Source organism: Sebastes umbrosus, chromosome 4 (assembly GCF_015220745.1).
Source record: "Sebastes umbrosus isolate fSebUmb1 chromosome 4, fSebUmb1.pri, whole genome shotgun sequence".
NCBI lineage: Eukaryota > Metazoa > Chordata > Actinopteri > Perciformes > Sebastidae > Sebastes > Sebastes umbrosus.
In genome coordinates, this window is record NC_051272.1 from 38,165,800 (window position 1) to 38,188,568 (window position 22,769).

The 22,769-nt window shown below is 44.4% G+C and overlaps 1 protein-coding gene across 1 annotated transcript in view; it reads left to right on the top strand.

The window, feature by feature from the left end:
* Positions 1-21,839, top strand: part of LOC119486724 — a 1,187,645-nt gene extending 1,165,806 nt beyond the window's left edge. Inside the window, exon 2 of the mRNA XM_037767038.1 lies at positions 17,850-21,839. Within this exon, the coding sequence (XP_037622966.1) occupies positions 20,376-21,839 (1,464 nt within the window). The 5' untranslated portion in view covers positions 17,850-20,375. The remainder of the gene's footprint in view (positions 1-17,849) is intronic.
* The last annotated feature ends 930 nt before the right edge of the window (positions 21,840-22,769 follow it).

Genomic DNA, 22,769 nt, shown 5'->3' on the forward strand with positions numbered 1-22,769 from the left:
GAAAGCCATCACTGTGGAGAGGTCTTAAAACACACCATATGTAAAGGGTTAAAAATGTATATACAGGAATTTAAAAAGACGTTAAAATGTCATGGGACTATGGTACAGTTCATTGCAAAGATAATATGTTAAATGTGTTTAAAAACATATACCCATACATATATATTTTTTTATTTTTATTGTGTCTTAAATAGTGATTTGATGCCAATTTCATTGTACTCCACTTGTTACATTGTAGTGCAACACTCAAACACGTCACTAGGTGTGCATAGCGCTGGGAGGAACCTTAAAACCCTCAGAGAGGGCGCCTGGGTTAGCTCAGTTGGTAGAGCGGGCGTCCATGTATTAAGGCTTGGTCCTGACCGCGGCGGCCCGGGTTCGAATCCGGCCCTTTCCGCATCCACTCTCTCTCTCCCCCCTTTCAAGACTCTATCCACTGTCCTGTCAATAAAAATGGAAAATGCCCCCAAAAAAATAACTTTAAAAAAAAAAAAAAACCCTCAGAGACAAAGTGTTGGAGACAATCCTTGGAGATAACGTGTGATGTGTAGAGTTGAGTAGGTTGTCAGTAAAGTGTTGAAATAGAGATGTTCATGCTGGGCTAGCGGGCCTGTCGCTAAGGAGTAAAGTAACTTAAGCAGTACAGTAGAAATGCTGAGACACACAAAAGAGGTTTGTTTTGTTATGTTAATCGACCTGAAGATACATAAAGTGCAGTAATGCAAAGTAATGCGTCTATTTTATATCCTGTATATGTGTGTTTGTTTGTTACTGACATTAAAGGAGACGTAAATACAGTCGGCCTAATTTGTGAATATGTGACAATGGAGTAACAGTAGGAGTAGAATGAGAGGTAAATGTAATAGTAACTCACTGTTAGGTTGTATATTATTGTTCTATGTGCAGTTACAGTAACCACATAACAACAAATGAGCTTTTTTGTTGTTGTTCTCCTGGTCAATATGTAATTCAAGAACAAGGACACTTATGAACATAATGTTTATTTCACAGCGCTTCAGTTTTCTATTTGTTTAGATAAAATGGTTATGTATGTATTTCCTGAAGATATTGTAATATCTGTTATAAGATACTGTAACTTACCTGACACTACAGAGAGCATTTTGTTGATTACCTCGGGAAGTCATTTGTTGAAGTATTTCCTATGTTGAGGAAGCAGAATAAATCCTGCAGTTCAGCTGAACACAAGCTAAAGTTTTCTGCCTCTTTGTTTCTACATACAGAGTTTGCTACTGGCCCAGGTAGCCCTAGGCCCAGGGCCAGCAACACGTGCACAGTGATGTGGGCTTAAAAGACTTAAAGACTTCAACTTTATTACAATGGTCATATAGGTTGTTAGATCCCTCAAGTTGAATCCACTCCTGTTGTCTCAGGAGGCACTCACTTGAACCAGTTCTCCGTTCAAAGGGTCCGGTTCTCAGCTCCGCTGGTGAAACCCAGTTGATGACCTTACAGCTGAAGACTGTTTAAACTGGTGGCGAGGAGATTCGCCTAGCTTCTCACTGCCTTTCTCCGGGACGCAAACCCGGTTGCTGCTGGTGAGATGACTAGCTGAGGACCCCTGAAGCCAGGCATTGACACCTGCCGCGCCCGTTAACGGCAGCTCTCTGCAGGGCTGGACTGGCCATCTGGCATACCGGGCATTTTCCCGCTGGGCCGACGTCCTTTTGGGCTGACGTATGTCTTTTCTTTTTTTGGGGGGGGCCCATAAAACAGGTAAATCGACCCGTTTTTTTTCCTTAATGACACTGGGCTGGCCCAATGGCTCTGTGCCGGGCTGCCACAGTGAGGAGGAGAGGGAGAGAGATGAGGGAGTGTAGAGTTAGCGGTAAGCAGTTATAGGCTAGCTGCCTTGCTCAACATGTCATGAGAGATGAGCAGTGCTGGAAGTGGGCCGGTACGTAGCGGTACGCAGTATTTTACTCATTTTACTCCTTGGCGTACCGTGACTTTTCATGCGTTCCGGAGCTTCTCAAGCCTGGCAGTTCACATCAGAAACGCATTTCTCTGCTTCTTCTGATCCTCTGCTGTTTACTATCCATCTCTCTCTCTGTCTGTCTGTCTGTCTGTCTGTCTGTGTGTCTGCTTATGTGTGTCTGCCAGGGGCGGGGCCAAAGTGGGGGCCAGGGCTGGTACAAAAAGTAGTATTGCACATTATATTGATATTATATTTGTTGTCAGTGTCCGGTGTTTTCAGCTGTTCTTCCTGCAGAAGGGGGAGGAGTTCTATAGTCTAATGGTCACTGGTAGGAAAGACCTCCTGTGGCGTTCTGTGATGCACCTCGGTGGTCTCAGTCTACAGCTGAAGGTGCTCTGGTATGACTCCAGTGTGGCGTTCTGTGGTGCATCTCGGTGGTCTCAGTCTACAGCTGAAGGTGCTCTGGTATGACTCCAGTGTGGCGTTCTGTGGTGCATCTCGGTGGTCTCGGTCTACGGCTGAAGGTGCTCTGGTATGACTCCAGTGTGGCGTTCTGTGGTGCATCTCGGTGGTCTCGGTCTACGGCTGAAGGTGCTCTGGTATGACTCCAGTGTGGCGTTCTGTGGTGCACCTCGGTGGTCTCGGTCTACAGCTGAAGGTGCTCTGGTATGACTCCAGTGTGGCATTCTGTGGTGCACCTCGGTGGTCTCGGTCTACAGCTGAAGGTGCTCTGGTATGACTCCAGTGTGGCGTTCTGTGGTGCATCTCGGTGGTCTCGGTCTATGGCTGAAGGTGCTCTGGTATGACTCCAGTGTGGCGTTCTGTGGTGCACCTCGGTGGTCTCGGTCTACAGCTGAAGGTGCTCTGGTATGACTCCAGTGTGGCGTTCTGTGATGCATCTCGGTGGTCTCGGTCTACGGCTGGAGGTGCTCTGGTATGACTCCAGTGTGGCGTGCAGGGGATGAGTCGTTGTCCCTAATACTGAGTAGTTTCCTCACCATCCTCCTCTCCGACACCTCCACCAAAGACTCCAGCTCAACTCCCAGGACACAACCTGCTTTCCTGATGAGCTTGTTGAGTCTGTTAGCGTCGGCTGCCTTCACCCTGCTGCCCCGGCACACTACGGCGGCTCTGACCCTTCTTGTACACAGTCTGTGTGTTCTTAGACCAGTCCATTTTATGTCCACTTCAGTCCCCCTGATGCAGACTGGTTTAGGGTGGGTCTTTTGTTTCCTAAAGTCCACCACCAGCTCCTTGGTCTTTGTGATGTTGAGCTGCAGTTGATTTAGATCACACCATTCCACAAAACTGTCTACCACTCTCCTGTCCCCTGCTGAGCCCACTTCTGCAGGTGGCAGGACTGTGAGCAGTATCTGAAGTCTGAGGTGAAGAGCGTGAACAGGAAGGGAGGCAGGACGGTTCCCTTAGGAGCCCCCGTGCTGCTCACTATTGTGTCCGACACGATGTTCTGCAGTCTCACATACTGTGGCCGACCTTTGAGGTAGTTTCATCCACCTGCATGTCCAGTAGCTTAGTCCTGAGCGCAGGGCAGGTCGTATGCTGTTAAAAGCACTGGAGAAGTCAAAAAACATGACTCTCACATTGCTGCCTGTCTCTTCCAGGTGAGTATAAGCCCTGTGCTGCAGAAAGATGATGGCGTCATTCACTCTGATGCGGGGCTGATGCCTGGGCGTAGTCTGAATTCTGACTGAACTCTCTTCTCACATCCCCAGCAGAGATGGTGATTGACCCTGGAGAGCCGATAGAGAGCCCTGATGGGGGAGGGGGGCAAGTGGGCTGAGGTGAATGGACAGGAGCCTGGGAAGTCATTGAGGGGAGATGGTGGAGTGAGGGTGATGAGGGAAGGGGGCAGGGGTGTTGAGGTGAATGGTGGCGCGAGGGAGCCAGGTGAGAGGTGTAAGGGGGAGGGGGTTGGAGGTGAGTGGACAAAAGAAGGAATGGCCAGAGACATTGGGGAAAGATTATGAGGTGAGGGAGCAGAGGGAGGGGAGTCATAGGAGAAGCTGGGGGGAGGGTGGGTAGAAGCCACGTCATCAGACCTGATAAGGAACCGATTTAACTCGTTGGCCTCATCCAGGTCTCCTTCCATCCCCCGGTCGGTCTTTTTCCATTGCCAGTGATGGCTCTCATGCCACTCGACACATCCCTGATGTTGTTATGCTGGAGTTTCCTCTCTAGCGTCCTCCTGTGACACTCCTGAAGGCCACCTTCTTCCAGTTCAGTGATGCCTTGATGTCCTTGGTAACCCAGGGTTTATAGTTGGGGTAACATCTCACAGTCGTGGTGGGGATCACGCTGTCCATGCAAAAATTAACATATCCTGTTATGCATTCTGTGAGTCCATTTATGCCCTCCCCATGTGCATCGCAAAGAACATCCCAGTCTGTCCCCTCAAAACAATCCTGGAGAGTCTCCTCTGCTTCCTGTGACCACCTCCGGACAATTCTGGTGATCACTGGTTGCCGCTGGACTTCAGGTTTATAGAGGGGCTTGAGGTGGACCAGGTTGTGATCTGATCTGCCCATAGGAGGGAGAGCTATGGAGTTGTATTCTCCCTTAACATTAGCATACAGCAGGTCCAGTGTCTTGTTGTCCCTTGTTTTACAGACCACAAACTGTTTAAAAGTGGGCAGTGTTGTTGTCAGGGTGACATGGTTAAAGTCCCCAGAGATTGATATGAAGGCATTGGGATGCAGTGTCTGTAGTCTCCCGGTCACGGAGTTGATTACGTCACCAGCCCGCAACGCGTTAGCAGCAGGAGGAATGTAAACAACAATCACAATGGCTTGGCAAAACTCCCTGGGCAAGTAATATGGACGAAGACGTACTGCTAACAGATCAATGTCCGGGCTGCACACCCGTTCTTTCACTGTGATGTGTCCAGGGTTGCACCATCTGTTGTTCACGTAAAGAGCGACTGCCCCTCCTTTCTTCTTGCCGCTCCCGCTGCAACTTCTGTCAGCCCGCACTAACTGGAAGCCGGCTGAACTCACGATAGCGTCCGGTATGCCATCATGCAGCCATGTCTCAGTGAAGCACATAACAGAGCCCTCACGAAACACGCTCACGCTCTTTGTGAGTGATGTTAGCTCATCCATCGTGTTTGCCAGAGATCTTACGTTCCCCATGATGATAGAGGGAAGATACGGTCGGTATCTCCTCTTCCTTAGCCACCGTCCTCCTCAGCTCCTCGGGGATTTCAGGTCTCCCGCCGGCCACGCCACACCGTCAGAGGCTCATCAGCTGATCTCTGGTGTAAACAATGGAGCCCTGTGTGAGAAAAACAAAAAAGAATGTGCGAAGCCACATCGTTCTACTAATAGCTAACTATTTTAATTCACAAGAAGGCTTGAAAGGGTAAATAAATATATAAAAAAAGTGGAAAAGACACAAGATGACGAAGAGCAACTGTAGCAGGCACCAGGACGGCGCCGGAAGTGAATTAATTGATTCAATTAAAAAAAACATGACTCAATAAATAAATTTCATTGAATGTAGCAAAAATAATATTAAAAATTAATGTAGTCATTAACTAATTGATAAAATGTGACATAAACTGATATTTCTGTTTTAATTTGCTTCATTTATTTATATTTGTATTAATTCCCTTATTTATTTAATAACTAATTTTTTTTTTTAATTGTCCATTTTCTTCATTTATGTTTTTAATTTAATGTATTTTTAAATGTATTTATTTATTTTTGCATGTATTTTTTTTATCTATTTATGCATTGGTTTATTTCTGCACAATTTTCTCTTTGCATTTCACCCTTTCTTTATTTTCCCCAAACTTATTTATTTATGTAATCTTTTCTTTTCACATTTATTTTTACATTTCTTTCTGAATTTCTGCCTCGTTATGCAAATGAGGGGGCTGTCACCCAACGTGTGTCATCACTGGGTCAGAGTGCACAGATCGACTATATGCTAGCTAGGGGGCGTTTTTTATCGCGAGGGGACGCGACGCTTCCCAACATTGGACGCTTGGTGGGCTGTCACTAGACACAAGGCTGTCCCCACCTGATTGGACGAACGCTTTCCCTCCGTGGGCTGCTGCTCCAGCTTTCAAACCGGAACCAGTATGGAGGCTCGCTTGGAAACTTTCTTCTCTTATTTCACGTAAATAGTTCACTGAAATGTGTTTCTGAAAACATTTGAGGCCAGAAATAATCCATGCAGTTCATGAATCTGTCTTTATTTTGGATCGACAACGATTATTTTAAAAGATTCTCGGGAGTTTGGAGAGGCGGTGAGGCGCGTCGGACGCCCTTTATTTTCATAAAGTAGACTAGCCCTCAACTTTATGCAAATGAGGAGCGAGCGTCGTGACGCTCCGTCTCTCGAATCGCGCCACCGCGCTACCAGAATGCATTGCACGGTTGCTTACATAGACAATGAATGGGAAGCGTGGAAAGGTCAGAGCCTGTGGACACGTACCATCAGTCCTTCTGATCGAGGCTCAGCCTGTGGACGGTGTGAGGCGTACCGGCCTCACACCGTCGCGCAGTGCCCTGGGGGATTCAACTCGGCAGGTTAGGCTCGGTGTGGGAGGATCCCCCCCCCCGGATCTCCTCTCCCCTCTTCCCGGTGCTGGCTGTCCCCCGCCGGGTGCATTTCATCCGAGAGGGTCGGTCGGCTTGGAAAGGCTCGGGGCGATGGTGACTCTCGGCTTCGCGGTTGCTATCTTTACAGCGCCCCCCGCCCGGACCTCGCCGCCAGGGCCGTGGACAAAGTGCTTTCCGTTGTGGTCCTGGTAGTCTCAAAGACATTCGTGGCCCTGGTACTCCATACTGACTATTCATTTTTAGTTTAGTTAGTTTACAGAAAAAGAATAAATATACATAGGACATGGGATGGATTACAATCATAAAAATACATTACAATACTAAAGCAGTGATGAAAATGCCAATGTCTAGTGGGATGATCATGTCACTATGAAACTCATGTTCTACTGACTGAGCTAATTGACATAACTTATGACAGCATTCTTGGTTTGTATTTTGCCTTTCAAAAACCACGTTTGTGAAGATGGGTGGGGTTATGTTAAGGATGGCTCCAGTGCGTCATCGAGCCATGATTTCAGCCCCGCCTTTTTGCTTAGGAAGGTTCCTAACTGAGTGAAATGACATAATAATGATAAGAGACGTTAGAATTCACCAAAAGTTAAGGAAAGGAGCTTCAATGCTTCCTTTATTATCTCCTTTAGCATAGGATACACTGGAGCATCCTTACCAAAGAAAACGAGAGAATAACTTCCCACAATTCCTTGAGGCCGCAGCATTTAAAGCGACGCACCATTCGGCCGTTCATAATAACAAACTATATGCTTATCTTGCATATTATTTTCATACGCTCATACACTAATTTGGATTCATGTTGAATATGAGTGGACACTGACAACCATTTCGTTTCACTTTATTTTTAATTAATTATTTATTTGGAACATGTAACAAATACCTCAGTGAAAAACAAAACAAGAATAACTAATAAAATGAACAGTAAACAATCAATTAACAAATAATCAACAAGTAGAAGTACAGCCTACACTAACAGTATATGGTCCTACCCCTTCTCCATAACTCCAACAATTAACTCAATATTTATCATATATTCCTGTTTATTTCAATTCCAACCTCGGTAATGAAGTGATATTTTTCCACGTTAGGTCAGATGATCCCTTATCATCTGTTGATAGAGTGTTCCAGCAGCAGTAGGAGGAGCTGTGGTATCCCTCTTTCACACACCGCAGGTGAAGCAGCCTGTCACTGAAAGACCTATTTAATAACACATGGGGAGAAGCAGTGCCTTTTGTAGTCCATCTTCAGGACATTGTAGTTTCGCCACAGCAAACTACAATGCAAACTGACGTCACTAACATCCGCATTATAATGACGGAGCCTAGTGAAAGAGCATTCGGATTCTTCTAACACCGCTGTTGTCTTTTCCTAGCTCCTTCTGAATTCTCCTTCTCATCTTTCTCCTTGACCTCATGACGTTTTCCACTGAGGTCAAGGAAAAGTGGTAAGGAAAAGACATTAGGACGTAATTCGAACGCAACCCTGGTGATTCCTGGGGGGGGGCAATGTCCACACAAAAGAGGGTTAAGCACACACACCTCACATGTTTAAAACATCTGCCTGCTATCTACGCAGTTGCTTTATACTCAATGAACAAACACACGTTGATTAAATGCTTGTTATATGGATATCAAATCACATCTAGTAAAAACACAAGGATAAAACTTAAGGTAAAACTTTCCTTATTCATATCAAATCTTTTCAAAGAACCCTTTGTCCTTCAACCCTTATTTATAGGCAAGACGCCTTTTTCCTTTCTTTCACATAGAAAGTCACACAGTAAGATATAATGATAATGATAATCACCTCTAAAGTAACTCAAGACGAGTTTTTTTAAATGATGAATGATCATAATGAAATGAAATACAGTTGTAAATGAGCAAAAGATTATATGTTACATAATGATCAAATGATTATATGGTTCTATGTAACAATAAATGGTTAAAATATCAAAAAGAGGATATATGTAACTATCATTTGCTTCCAAAGGACTCAGTTTATGACAGTTTTAAAGAAAACAAGCTTTATCAGTCAAGTCCTCGTCAGTGCACATTTCTATTGGAGGTTTTTTACTCCTTAGTTACTTTATTTGTTTTTTGGTCTTTTAGTTTGTTGTTTTAATCAATAATCAGGTTCAATTATATCGACTGGGCCTCATTAAATTGCATTTCTCCTCCTATACCTTCAACAGTATTGATGTATAGTGGTGTGGAGGCAGGGTAGCTTGGGAACCAGCCGAATCTGCTAGATCATTTATGTTCTATGTTCAGACCACAGCTGTCAGATTCCCTTCAGCAACCCATCTGATTGAAGCCCTGTTCACACCTGGTATTAACATACGTCCTCAGTGATCACAAGTGGACAGATCTACGTACAGGTGTGAACGCATTCAAGACGCATTGAGATCAGATCTTTCAGACCACATTCAGAGGTGGTCTGAGCCACATATGGCCACGTTCTTTCAGCAGTGTGTAGTGAATGTGTTCTGAGCCACATTAAGGACCTCCTACTCATCTGATGTCCAGCTGGGATCCGTGGGATCACTGAGCTCCTCATGTGAATAAACAGGCAGACACAGGTGCCGCTTGTCTGCCTCGCAGCATGGAAACGGCCTCTGTTCTCTACTGTATCCTGTCGGTACAACTGTATTTTATTAAAATATACCTTATCTATAGGCTACATATCTACAGAATATCAGACTAGGCACAGGAAATACATTGTTATCATACTGTTGGGGATGTGTCGGTGTATTTGTTCCGCTGCTTTGCGCGTAGCTGACGCCTGCCTGACCGCCTGTTCTCTCTCTCTCTCTCTCTCTCTCCTCCCCGGCTCTCTGGATCTCTGTACCCGCTATTGCCTGGCAAAGGTAGCGGTGCCGATGGCGCTGAGGTCCCCGGGGATGGCCGGTACAATAACCTTGTATTTTGATGTTATAAAAATGTTAAATATGTAGGATATTACTACTGACATTCCTGTCGTATAACGTCACAACGTCTGCTGTATCAGCCATGTGTTTACTACGTGTTTATTTGCATAAAGAGCAGAAAAGTGAGATCTGATCACAAGTGGCCACTCAAGACGCATGTGGAGACACATTCTAATGCCAGGTGTGAACAGACTTATTTAAAGCTGTACACTTGTGATGCGATCCCTGAGGACGCATGTTAATGGCAGGTCTGAACAGCGCCTGAGGTTTGATTTAAATATCAATGCGCTGACTAGAAAATGAGTCCCCCCTAAAGTGCAACCATTGTAATTTATGAGGAAGAGCCATGAGAGCCTCGTCTTCAGGTTAAAGCTTTCAGAGACATCACTCACACAGTGTTTGTGCTGTGTGGAGAAGGCATACCTTGACCTGCAAAATCGTCCCTCTACTGTTAGGGAGGATGCCCCCTCCCCTGGTAATATAACTCAAAACCATTTGTAACTACAGTAGAATTATACCACTTTCACACCAATGACCAGGGTTGGACCATGTTACCTAACCCTGGTCCAACCCGCCTTTTGTCAATTCAAACCAAGCCAGACCACCCGGGTTGAAAATTAAAACGTCATTCTAGTTACAGAATAGCATACAAACGAGCTACTGTAAGTCGTTGTGGGCAAAGTCCTATCTATTTTACTTTAGTTAAAGTAGTAGGGTGGAGTCAGGTAAAATGGGCCATTCTTTGGTAAATGATTTATAAGACCATCAAATAAGCCATGCATGAGATCTAACGATATTTCTATAAATTGACATGGGTCTCTTAAATATTTATTTGTTAAAAAAATGTGAAAAAATATAATTATTTTGGAATTATGAGTTAGAGTATCAGTAAGTTCCCTCCTGAGCTACACAATGTTCAGGTAAAATGGGCCAATATAAAAAGAGGGCATGAAACACATTAATTTCAGCTGAAATCATTTTAATTTTAAAAGTAAATTAACACTAACTAGTGTCTTTGGTGTGTCACAGTAACAACACCATAAATACATTTAATGCAATTAGGCTACTTCATTGAGTGATGCAAAAAATAACTGATCATGTTGTATGGGTGTGTGTTTCAGCACATTATTCACTTTCATACCAATGACCAGGGTTACATACCCTGGTCCAGCCCTCCTTTGGTCAATTCAAACCAAGCCAGTCAACCCGGGTTGAACCCTGGTCAGGACAGTTCAGATACGACCTGGGTCAGACCCAGGAGCAATGCATACCAATTAGCTCAGGTGTTAGAAATGGACGGGGGGGGGTTACACCTCTGGAGGATTACAGAGAGGGGAGATGATAGTGACATCATCAATTTGAGCAAAAACATAAAATGTCACAGAATGATGCATGTTTTTGGGATACAGTGTAAAAATAGGACACGCAGCATTTTTAGCTTTATAGAATGTTTAACTATGTTGTATGTCTGGAGCTGTAATGTATGCAAACACATACAGACAACAAACTGTACAGATTTACAGTATCTATTCATCAACATGAACCTTATTTCCTCTGTCTATCTGCAGTACCCATTTATCATATATCAGACTACATTGTGTTATCTAATGTGATAATATAGGCTACATTTACAAAAGGATTAGAAATTTCTGAAGACTGAAATGTATATTTCACTCACTCCACCATCCCAGCAAAGATTGGCTTCCTATAGTAGACCTACTAAAGTTGTTCAGCTGGACATGTGGCAGCTGTTGGGAGGGGGGACAAAGGTCAGAGTTCAGTAGGACAGAGACGCATGAAATTGAAAAGTTCTTGTAATGAGAGCGAAAAGATGGGAAGGGATGTGAGAACTGGGACTAATAGAAAGAAAGGGGAAATACAGGTTAAATTGAAGCTATTAGCAGAATTTGCGTAAGCAGGACCACGCCTAAACGGGCCACTTCCCGTATTTCCTATAAATTCCCGCCTAACCCATTCCTCCTGTTCCGCTCTCGTATTCCACGGCCGAAACGAGAGAACGCGACAGCGCCCGGAGCACACATAAAAGTGAGCTATTTAACTTAACCATATACGTGCAGCATCATCCGTCCACTCACCTCATCTGGAGTACGGACTTCATCTCACCATCCCAATTGTCAGGTAATTATGAGATCCCTCGTCCTCAATATGTAAACCCTCGCCCCTGGAACGGGCAGCCTCGGGTCCAAACAGAAGGCTCTATACAGTGTCGAGAAAAATGGGAAAGAACCAGAGGACGCTTTCGAGCTTTCTCTCAGCCTTATCCTCGTCAGGCAGCTCAAGCTAGGCCGTTACAACGCAGATGAATAACAAGAATGGACTCTTGTGACACAGAGTATGTAACCACTAATCAGTATAACATGATTAATGTTAGCAGGAAAGTGTTAAGATTTACTCTCTATTGGAGTAGGAACGATACATGATCATTGAGATGGTTGTGATTAACAAATGTGCATGTAACCACGATCAGGTCTTAGGAATGTGAAATAAGAAGAATGATTCATAGTCAAGAGAAAGGACCTTGTGGATGTTAAGCTGACGACACAAAGGGGGTACTGGTATTAGGGAAATTATAACTAAAAAAGGGGGTGAATAGACTATAAATGTCAACAGTGATTTATTATGATGTATTGTAAATCTATAGAATTAACAAGTGATTCTTTATTGTGTATGGTAGCCTGTAGAAAGTTGGAGATGGAAAAAAAAAAAAACTCGGGACCTGTAGTCTTGTGACAAAGGGGAAGTGAAGTTTGATGAGCTAAAGCATAAAGAGGATAACTGTTGGCTGAAAGAAGAAGTGACTAAAGGCCTAGACAGGTCCTGAGAATGAGTTGAGTAATGATGTTAACATGACCATTGTATGAGGAGGAGAGGGGAAGAAGGGAGTGAGGGCACAAAGGAGCCACAGACATCTGAGCTGGAACTATAAAACCTAAGAACAAAGTAGAATCGAGGCACTCACAACACCAATTCAACAGACTACAAATCATCCAGAACAAGGCAATAAAACTGGCATACCGAATCCCTCAATACATCAGCACCCACTACATCCACAGTAGGTCCGGACTCAAACCCATCCAAGAAAGAAACACCATCCTCACCCACAGGTATATACACAGAGCCATCTATAACCCTGCCATGACACAGTTAATCCACGAAGGACAATGGGCCACCAGAACACCCCTCTCCATAATCCTCCAAAACAAACCACCATAACTATCAAACCCCCCCACCACCACCACCAACATTAACCCGTGGTTACATTTAACTCTAGTTACAGTCCACACACCACATACAACCACACCATCCTTTTAGCCATCATTCTTTTACTTCTATCTATCTACCTGTTTATATTTATTTTACTTTATTTTATCTTATTCTTTTTAATCTTGCCCTAATTTGATTTGCAGCCTGACTGACAGCCAGCCACCCCCTCCCCTCTCAATCGCACACACACAGTCACATTATATTGATCTTGCCCAGTTATGTTGGTTTTTTTAAAGTTCAATCTCCTCAATACCAGTTTAAACAGTTTTTGGCTGCTTAGTTATTACCTGGGTCAGCCCAGTGTAGCCGAGAATCAGACCCTTTGAAGGGAGAACTGGTTCAAGTATATGCCTCCTGAGACAGGGGTGTGGAGTAACATGAGGGATCTAACAGTATCGGACGACGATTTATTCGGTCGAAATCAGGACGACCACGTCCAAAGTTTCCATCAGCCAACGCCAGCAGACTAGCGGCAGAAGCCGAATAATTCTCCGCCGACCGCCTATGTGCCGAGATCCCACTACCCGTAATCCAAACGCCGTCCAGAAAAGGGAGTCCAGCCAGCCTCAACACAGTCTCTTCCACGCTCACCAAGGACAGTCCATCGCCGCAGTTCTTCTCCATCGCCTCCAAGGACAAATCCAGTCACCCGCCATGGAGCCGACCACTCCGGTCTCGCAACACGTGGCCGGTTGCAGGGTCACCACGCTCCAGTGAGGTCCTCCGATGGCCGGCACCCTTCAAAGACGTTAACAGATGTTCCACAGAACAGACAACAAAGTAAAGCTTTTCAAAGCTCTCATATCAGCCCGCCTTTCCCACCGCTCCATCAACACCAGCTCTCTTCCGGGTGACGTCTAACAAAGATTAATGTTAATTTAACACATCGATTCAGCATCCCAGATAACGGAACCAGCCATCAATGTGTCGTGCTTAATGCTCTAAGCATGAAATTCACACATCCCTGTAGCCTCCATGTTATTTCTACACTACGACTTAAAAGCCCACAAACACACTGAAGTCGGAAGAACAATTCCCTGATTCCGGAAACGGGACCATCCGAGGAGCACACGAATGCACATTTAACCTGCCATGCTGTCCATATCAACTCAAAGCAGACTCAATCGGTCCTCGTCCATTCATTCAGTGCTATCACCGCACTACGTAACGCCATCAACGTGTCGTCCAAATGCTCCGAGCAGCAATATACAACACAAACTCATCATCGACCTGCCATGCTGTCCGTATCGGCTCAAGCCTGTTTCAATCGGCCCTCGCTCATTCATTCAGTGCTATCACCGCACCACGTAACGTTCAAACGCTCCGAGCAGCAAATTTCAACACTAATGCACCAACAAACTGCCAAGCTGTCCATTGCGACTTGAGTCAGATTCAATCGGTCCATGCTCATTCATTCAGTGTCAATAGCTGAATGAACTGCTGGTCCTGCTGAAGCTGCAGGAGTACGATGTGTGTGAGAAATCGACACTGGAAATGAAACGAGAAGAAGAAGAAAAGGGAGGGAGAGAGAATAAGTAAAGCAGAAACAAAGACGAGAGGAGACGAAAGACTGATGAAAATGAAAAGATGCATTAGATGCAGACAGGGCATCATTTCTCTGATGTGCACTCTAGCACTATTTTAGTTTCCGCAAGATGGTCTTATTTGTCTTATCACTATTCCCTCGCCATAGATTTCTTCTGAGCTGTGTGTGTGTGTGTGTGTGTGTGTGTGTGTGTGTGTGTGTGTGTGTGTGTGTGGGTGCGTGTGTGCGTGCGTGCGTGCGTGTGCGTGTGTGTGTGTTGCTAGATCCCATAAATTCAATACGCCCATGGCCCAGGAGGCACCTAATCCAGTTCTCTGTTTAAAGGGTCCGGTCTTCACCTCCGCTGGCGAGGAGACACGCCTAGCTTCTAAATGCCTACGTCCAGACGTCCACCCTGCATCAGCCGGTGAGGTGCCTGGTTGAATAACCCTGGAGTCAAGCACCGTCTCCGGCCACGCACGTTAATGGCAGCTCTCCTCTGTGATCTGTGCACTTGGTACTGTGCTAGGAAAAGGTTCAGAAACTTGTAAAAATAAGTTCCAAGGGTTTGTTTTAACGTTACTTTTGGTAGAGTAACCTTTAGGAAACAGTTCAGATATTGAGCACACTATACACTTTAGGACCACAGTTCTTAAGAAGTAATAAACTAATGTCCACAGTCTTAGACTTTAATTGAAATCACGTATTTATTGTAAGATTAGGCAGAGCAAAAGCATGCAGCTCTTACTGTGGCTGGATTCCCTGATCTGGCACACGCCTGGTCGAAGCTGTCTGCTGCCTATCCTGCCTGCTTTCCTGGGTTCCAAGTGATCCTGTGGTTCACAGCACAGTGTGGTCTCGCCCACTGGCTAACCAGCTAACCTGCTAACCGGCTGCACGTCTCAGCGGCGTGTTTTGGTCTCCTCGCCCGGGTGTAGCCTGCAGCGCTACGGCTACAGCCAACACACTCAACCGCTCCACCTCTACCTGGCTGGCTTCGTAGCCTCATCATCATCATCTGGATTACAAAACTCTTGGATTACAGACAACTCTCCACTTCATCATGTTGGGCATCAAACTCCTCATCTGGATCGCTCTGTGTTTCACCGTCACAAGCGCCACCCTGCCGCTGAAATACTCTGCAACGGAGCTGCTGTCTCTCCGATCCCACTACACGATCCCTCCAGCTCTGCTTCCACATCGGGACATCCTCAAACGACCCAGATACGTGCATCGTGGATCAAGACGGAACTTTCAGTCCACCAAGCACTACAACAACAACAACAACAACAACACAAGCATTCCCTCCTTCTGGTCCACTAAGCCCCGCCCCCCTCGCACTGCCACCCGTCCTGTCAATCATAGTGTGTTGTCCCCCCTGCACAAAGCAGCCACCTATGCACCACTGGTCTGTTTAAAACTGGCTCTTTTTAACATCAGATCCCTCACTAGCAAGGGTTTGCTGATTAATGAATTTATTATGGACAACAAACTGGACTTCTTATGCCTCACTGAGACCTGGCAACAGCTAGATGATTTCTCCCAGCTCAATGAAGCTGTCCCACCTGGCTTTAATTACACCAGCAAACCCCGTGCTTCAGGGAGGGGGGGCGGTCTTGCTGTACTTTATCGTGACAGCATTAAAGTCTGTACAGTCACCGTCCCCCCTCATTCCACCTTTGAATGCTTAGCCATACAACTCACAGGCTCCACACCCATCATCATTATCACCATCTACAGACCCCCAAAGCCCTCTGCCCTCTTTCTCACTGAACTGTCAGCATTATTAACCTCTGTGTGTGCCATGTCCCCTACTGTCATCCTTCTAGTAGACTTCAACATCCACATTGACAATTCTTCTGGTTTTACAAATGATTTCACCTCACTCCTTGAATGTCTAGATATCACCCAATATGTCAATTTCCCAACCCATAACAAAGGACACATACTTGATCTAATCTGCTGCACTGGTATCACCCCTCATAACCTCACTAATGCTGACCTCCCCATCTCTGACCACAAAGTCATCCTGTTTGAAATCTACGCCCCCCTATCCAAAATAAAAGAGCAACGGACCATCTCCTTCAGAAACATCAAGCATATCAACCCCACAGATCTCATCACCCTTATTAACTCCTCCCCCAGTCCTCCCCCATCCTCCTCCCCTGCTGAACTGGTGAATCACTACAACAACTGTCTCTCCTCTTCCCTGGATACCCTGGCTCCCGTGAAAACCCGCACAGTCTCCTTCACCCACACCGCTCCCTGGTACACCCCTGACCTCCGCCATCTCAAAACCACCGGCCGTCAACTAGAGCGGTTATACAAAAAGACTGGACTTTCAGTGCACATCCAACTCTACACAGAACACCTCCACCGTTACAAGAACGCTCTCTCCACCGCCAAATCCTCCTACTACTCCAACCTCATCAGTACCGGTCAAGGTAACACCAGAACCCTCTTCTCAACAGTAAACCACCTTCTTCAGCCTCCGAGAACCCTCCCCCAAAATACCTCCACTGATCACTGCACTGCCTTTCTGGAATTCTTTGAAAACAAAATCAACACCATCCACCAACAGCTGGCCTCATCCTGCACCTCCCCATGTGACCCACCCTGGATGGCAACCTCCTGCCAACCACTCATCAGCACCCTCTCTAACTTCACACCCACAACAGAATTAACCATCACTGAGCTCATCCATAAAGCCAAACCCACTACCTGTCAGCTCGATCCCCTCCCCACCATCCTCGTCAAAGCCTGTCTGCCCTCCATCTCCCCCATGATCACAAGAATAATTAACTCCTCCCTCACCACTGGTACTGTAACCCCCCACCCTCAAAACTGCTGCAATTACACCAACCCTCAAAAAACCCGGTGCTGACCCAGCTGATCTGAACAACTACAGGCCCATCTCCAACCTCACCTTCATCTCCAAAACCCTTGAGAGAGTGGTCGCCGCCCAACTTCAGTCCCACCTTAAATCAAACAACCTCCATGAACCCTTCCAATCTGGTTTCCGCCCCAAACACAGTACTGAAACAGCCCTGGTCAAAATCACCAACGACCTCCTCCGTGCAGCTGACTCTGGATTGCTTACCATCCTCATCCTCCTCGATCTCACTGCTGCCTTTGACACCATCTCCCACCCACTACTCATCACACGTCTGACTGATATTGGTATTGAGGTGTCTGCTGTTAGATGCAGCATATTTATATAAATGGTTTGTATTAGGAGAGTATATTGGAAGGTTAGTTGTTGTAGGGGCCTTCCTGATTTAGAGCTAGTCAAGGTAAATATATACCAGATGCTAGGTCAGCAGGGTCTTGGGAGTCCCTCTCCTAAAACCATATATGTGGGTCAGAGTTGAAGAGACATATGATGGCTTCGTAAAAGAGGTGTTTCTATTAAAACCATATGTGGAAACTAAGTATTTGACCAAAACAAGCTCGGTATTTAAGGAGCTGTCTGTATACGTTTGGGAGAGTTCTCTCATTATTCGGCTGGAGGCTCTCCAAGTAACGTGTTACTTGTTTACAATACTGAACTTATTGTAATAAATTTGTTATACAACTAAGACAGTGTCGGCGGAGTTTCTCTTCAAACATCTTCAACTGCATCACCACAGAAGATACATCAGAACTTGGCGTCACGAATTCAGGACGTGTTTGTGGCTGCGGCGCAGCTGGATGCAGCCCTGCTTTCCTCCTCTCATCCAGGGTGAGCCTACACCGTTACGCTGTTTGGGGGGGATGAGGTCTGACTAGAGCTGTCCCTGGCTGTGTTGGTTTTCGGCCACACCGAAATGATTCTGTGTGGGTGAATATTTGTCATGCTGTGTTGATGTTTGCGGGTGAAGTTCCGTTTAAATTTGTCTTATTCTCCATTGTTTTACTGCGTTGTGGGCAACGCAGTAGGGGGGTGTGATGGTAGAATAAGAGTTAAGAATAAAAAGTAGAAGGGTAATGTTGTGTAAAGGGTAAAGGCAAGGAGCCTAGCAATGAGTAACGTTAAGTGAGTTAAAAAACTATGCGGGGTTAATGAAGAAGAGAGCTCATAAACTTCTTAAACCATAAGACATGTGTAAATTAACCGCTGCGTGAAAGTTGAATAAGTGGAATTTAAGGAAAAACCTGGTACCAGGTGTATAACCAGGAATAAGGATTAAAGGAAGCCGCAGATTTGGATTAAAGCCCTCTGAGAGGCGGTTTAGTACGGGCCTAAAACCTGAATATTACATCAGGTGAGTTCAGGTCGGTTATAAGCAAATAACTGGAAGTGTAGAGGAAAATATTTGTAGATAGACGCCCTCTCTGGCGTGAGCTGACGAGCCACGACTGATGCCGTTTTGTCAGATATTCTACACTTCAAAGGTAGCAAAAATTTAGATATAAGGAATAAAAAGGAATAAGGAAGCGGCAAAAGCATGCTTAAATAGGACAGTATGAATGAGTCGACTTTAGAATAGATTGTTGATTGTAATTTTGGTTTTGGTTTTGTTATATTTAGTGTTTTCGAAATTAAAGTTAAGTATATTGGCAGGCTGAAGAGGGATTCTCTCCTCCCCCTCCTCTCTCTGTCTCTCTGTCGAGAGAGACGTCAGCACTGCAGGCTGAAATTGTGTGTCTCTATGGGTGTGTGTGCTTAGAACACGAATACTTTGTTTTAGAAAGGTGGTCACTATTCCAGTGTTGTGTTTAGATTATGCGTTAGGATTAAGTTTATGGTTTATAAACTTTTTCGGGGACGTTTTAAATTGTTAAAACTCTATAAGCCTCATTGGAGGATATTAAAAATAAGAGTTAAAATATAAGCCCCGGAAAGGGAGATAGGAAAAGATTAGAGAAGATTTTATAAGTTTGATTTAAGATTGATGAACTTTTTCGGAAGACATTTAATTTGATAAATAAAAGTTATGAGCCTTTTTAAGGACATTTCTATAAGATTTAAATAATTTGCTATGAGCTTCCGAAAAAGACTTATTTAAGTTAAATAAGGAGAAGTGGAGAGATTAGTATATAACTCTGTGTAAAAGATAAATATGATAGAGAGGAATGAAGAGTGCTGAGTGAGTTATGATGGTGAAGGATTTGAGAAGTGTGGAGTGCATTGAGAGTTTTTTATGGTGATGATGAATGATATGGAATAAATGCTTGGTGTTTAAAAGTGCAAAATATTTGTTATAAATAACCTAAAGTGCTGGCAGAAGAAAAAAAAAAAAAAGAAAAAAGAGGGTTGCAAAATATTATTGAACTAAATTGTGAAGAGAAAGATCTGATTTTGTTTTTTCCTTTGTTCCTTGCATTTGTGGGGGAGACACGGAGAGACGGGTGGAGCCTGAACAGTGTGTCACGCGGACCAATTCGGCGACGTCAGACTCCTACCCAGACAAACCTCTGCACAGGGCCAGTACTGTTTTTGTTCACGAACTCTTTCTATACCTGCTGTTTGAAAATATGTTTGTATAAGCATTTAGGATCATTGGAAGTTGACATCTATTGCTTACATTTTCAATTTGAAGTGGGGAACAGCACATTCTGTCTATATGTGCTATTTCAAAAGAAGCTTGGCAACAGACTGACTAGTTAAGACATTTAATTAATTAATGGAGTACAATTGGTGAGTTTAAAATTCTGTTGTGGATTGGTTTATTCTGAGCTGAACTATGTTGTGGATTCAATTTGAGATTGTTTTGAGAATTTGAGGTGAATAGTTGTGAGTTTGGATGTTTGTTTTGTTGCAAATAATAGCAGCCAGTGATAGTTGGTCCTTGGGGATAGTGTTTGATTTTAGGGAATTCATATTTGGTTGGATTTTCTGACATTCTGGGACATTGTAATCGTAATCTGATTGACCTTTGGGGGTTAGATTGACATTGTGTGGTTTGGTATTGTGATTTCTTATCATATTAATAGATCCTCTGGGGTCCTTTAAAGTTGGCAAATTAATTTCTTTGGTCGGTTGACTGTGGCAAAAATAGTGATTCACAAATAAGTTGAACAAATAAATAAAATAAATTAATAATCTTAAGTGATTTTGGTTTAAGTGATTAACCTCACTTATATTGACTGATTACTTGATTGATTGATTGATTAATTAGTTGAATGTATAAAAAGCAATATAAAGTAGCTAAAATGTCAAAAAAGGACGATAAAACTTCAAAAGTAATCACGCCTCTTGATGTCGTTCAAAACAATAATCCATTAATAAAAGAGATCCCACGGATCTCAGCAAAATGGTACCGCCGTTGGACAGAGATAGATCAACCCTGGCCAGTGAAAGGGACCTTTAATCCTGATGTAATTAAAAAATTGCAGGTGCTTGTATCTACATATAAAGCGGAACAAAAAAGAGGGAAGAAGGGAGAGAAACGTAAAGAAAAGAGACAAACAGAACTTGCGATACTCCAGTTGTTTGAAACTGAGGGACAGAAGTGGACAAAGGCTGCGAAGGAGAAAAAAGAAGAAAGCATGGAAAGAATGGGAAAAATGGCCAAAGAAACAGAGAAACTAATGGCTGAAGTTAATTCATCTTTCTCACATACGAACCCAGTGAGGAAACCTCCACCTTATGAGAAGAATGTGGAATTCCAGGAACTTTATCCTCAGCTCCCAGTGATTAGTCAAGAGGGTAAATATCAGATTATGGATGAGGAGGATCGGATAATTGAATTTGGACAAGCTGAAACTACAATAAAGATGAATCCAAGTTCAAAAAGTAAGAAGAAAACAAAACGACTGGAAACAAAAGGAGGATTGAGGATCAGGAAGAAGAGTTTTGGAGACGACGTTGATCAGAGTGACTCGGAGGAAACCTTGGGCGGCTATGACCCTGCAGTCAGGCGGATACTGGCTAGAGCGGAAAAGAAAGGGGATAAGACATTGAGGAAAAAGGATTTAGGAAACGATAGCTCCAATGAAAGTGAGGATGGAGACTATGATGAAGACTGGGAGAGTGGAGGTGCTTCGGCTTCAAGAGGATCCTATCTGGGGACATCCAGTACCATGAGTGAAGACAGACAGAAAACTATGAGAGAAATCGAAAGAAGCATAGAGGAATGCCTTTCATGCTTGGATAGAAGTCCCAGCCCTGATCGCCAAGGAACGTTGGAAGAACAATTGGAGGAACTGTACATACAGAAAAAAGAGTTACAGAAGAAGAGCTCCCCAAAACCAGCTATGAGATGTACATTGCGCTCAAGAAAAAAGAAGGAGACTGGAAAAATCTGTCCAGTCATTATCCGAGGACAGAATTTGGAGTATAAACCCTGGCAGAGCACAGATATGTCTGATATACTCGAGAAGTTACCTACTCTGCAGGATGGAGCATATCCTTGGATTTCAAAGCTGGAAGAAATCACAGTAGGAACACACCTGGCCATGGGAGACGTCAAGAGACTGTTGGCTAGCCTTCTTGGGGTCACAGGTATGGATGAAATTCTACAGAAAGCAGGACTCGATCGATATGTGGGGACTGCAGTGAATGATTCAGAACTGTTTGCTGCACATAGAGGTCAAATGTGGAACCAAGCGGAAGGACGCTCAGTCAGTTGCCAAGTTTTTGTGTAGAGAGGTCATAAGCAGGTGGGGGCTTCCAGATCGGATATCCTCAGACAATGGGAAAGAGTTCGTTGACAAGACAGTGAAATTGATTTTGCAAAAATTAGGAATTAAACAGCGTCTTGGTGCAGTCTATCACCCGCAAAGTCAAGGAATATGTGAAAAAATGAATGGAGTTTTGAAAAATCGGATTCTTAAAATTTGTCAGCACACAGGCTTAAATTGGGTAGCAGCACTTCCATTGGCTTTGATGATATGTCGTTCAAGTGAGTTGCGTGATTTGCACATGACACCGCATGAGTTGGCCACGGGAAGACGGATGCCAACACCTTGTTTGCGCACTAGTGGAAAGGGACCAAGTTTGGCCCTTTTGGAAGATGAAATGAGAACATATGTTGCATACATGGCTAGTTTGCACAAAAGAATATCTACATATGTTTCTGACAGGCAAAGGAAAGAGGAGGTGCAGGAGAGACTTGATGAGCAAAAGAGGAGTACAGTGCAGCCTGGAGACAAGGTATTTGTGAAGGTCTTCAGGAGAAAGTGGTATAACGAACGACGGGAAGGACCATTTGAGGTTGTTCGCAGTACGGGAACTGCAGTTCAGGTTAAGGGATCTCCAACTTGGTATCATTTATCGCACTGTGTTAAAGCACCCAGAGAAGAGGTACAACCCTCACAGAGTCGAGATGACTCTGTGGAACAAAATGAGGGAGAACATGCAGCCGAAGGGCAGATGCATGAGGATCTCCAAAGTCAAAGTCAACAAGGGGGGATTGTCCAGATTGTGGAAAATGTTGATGATGCTGAGCATATTTTTGATGATGTCAGTAATGATAATGTTGATGATGGACAAGAAAAAGCATTTGGGGACATCAAATTCCAATATGTCCCAGAAACAACAGAGCATGTTTCAGTGGAGAGTGAAACACCAGAGGA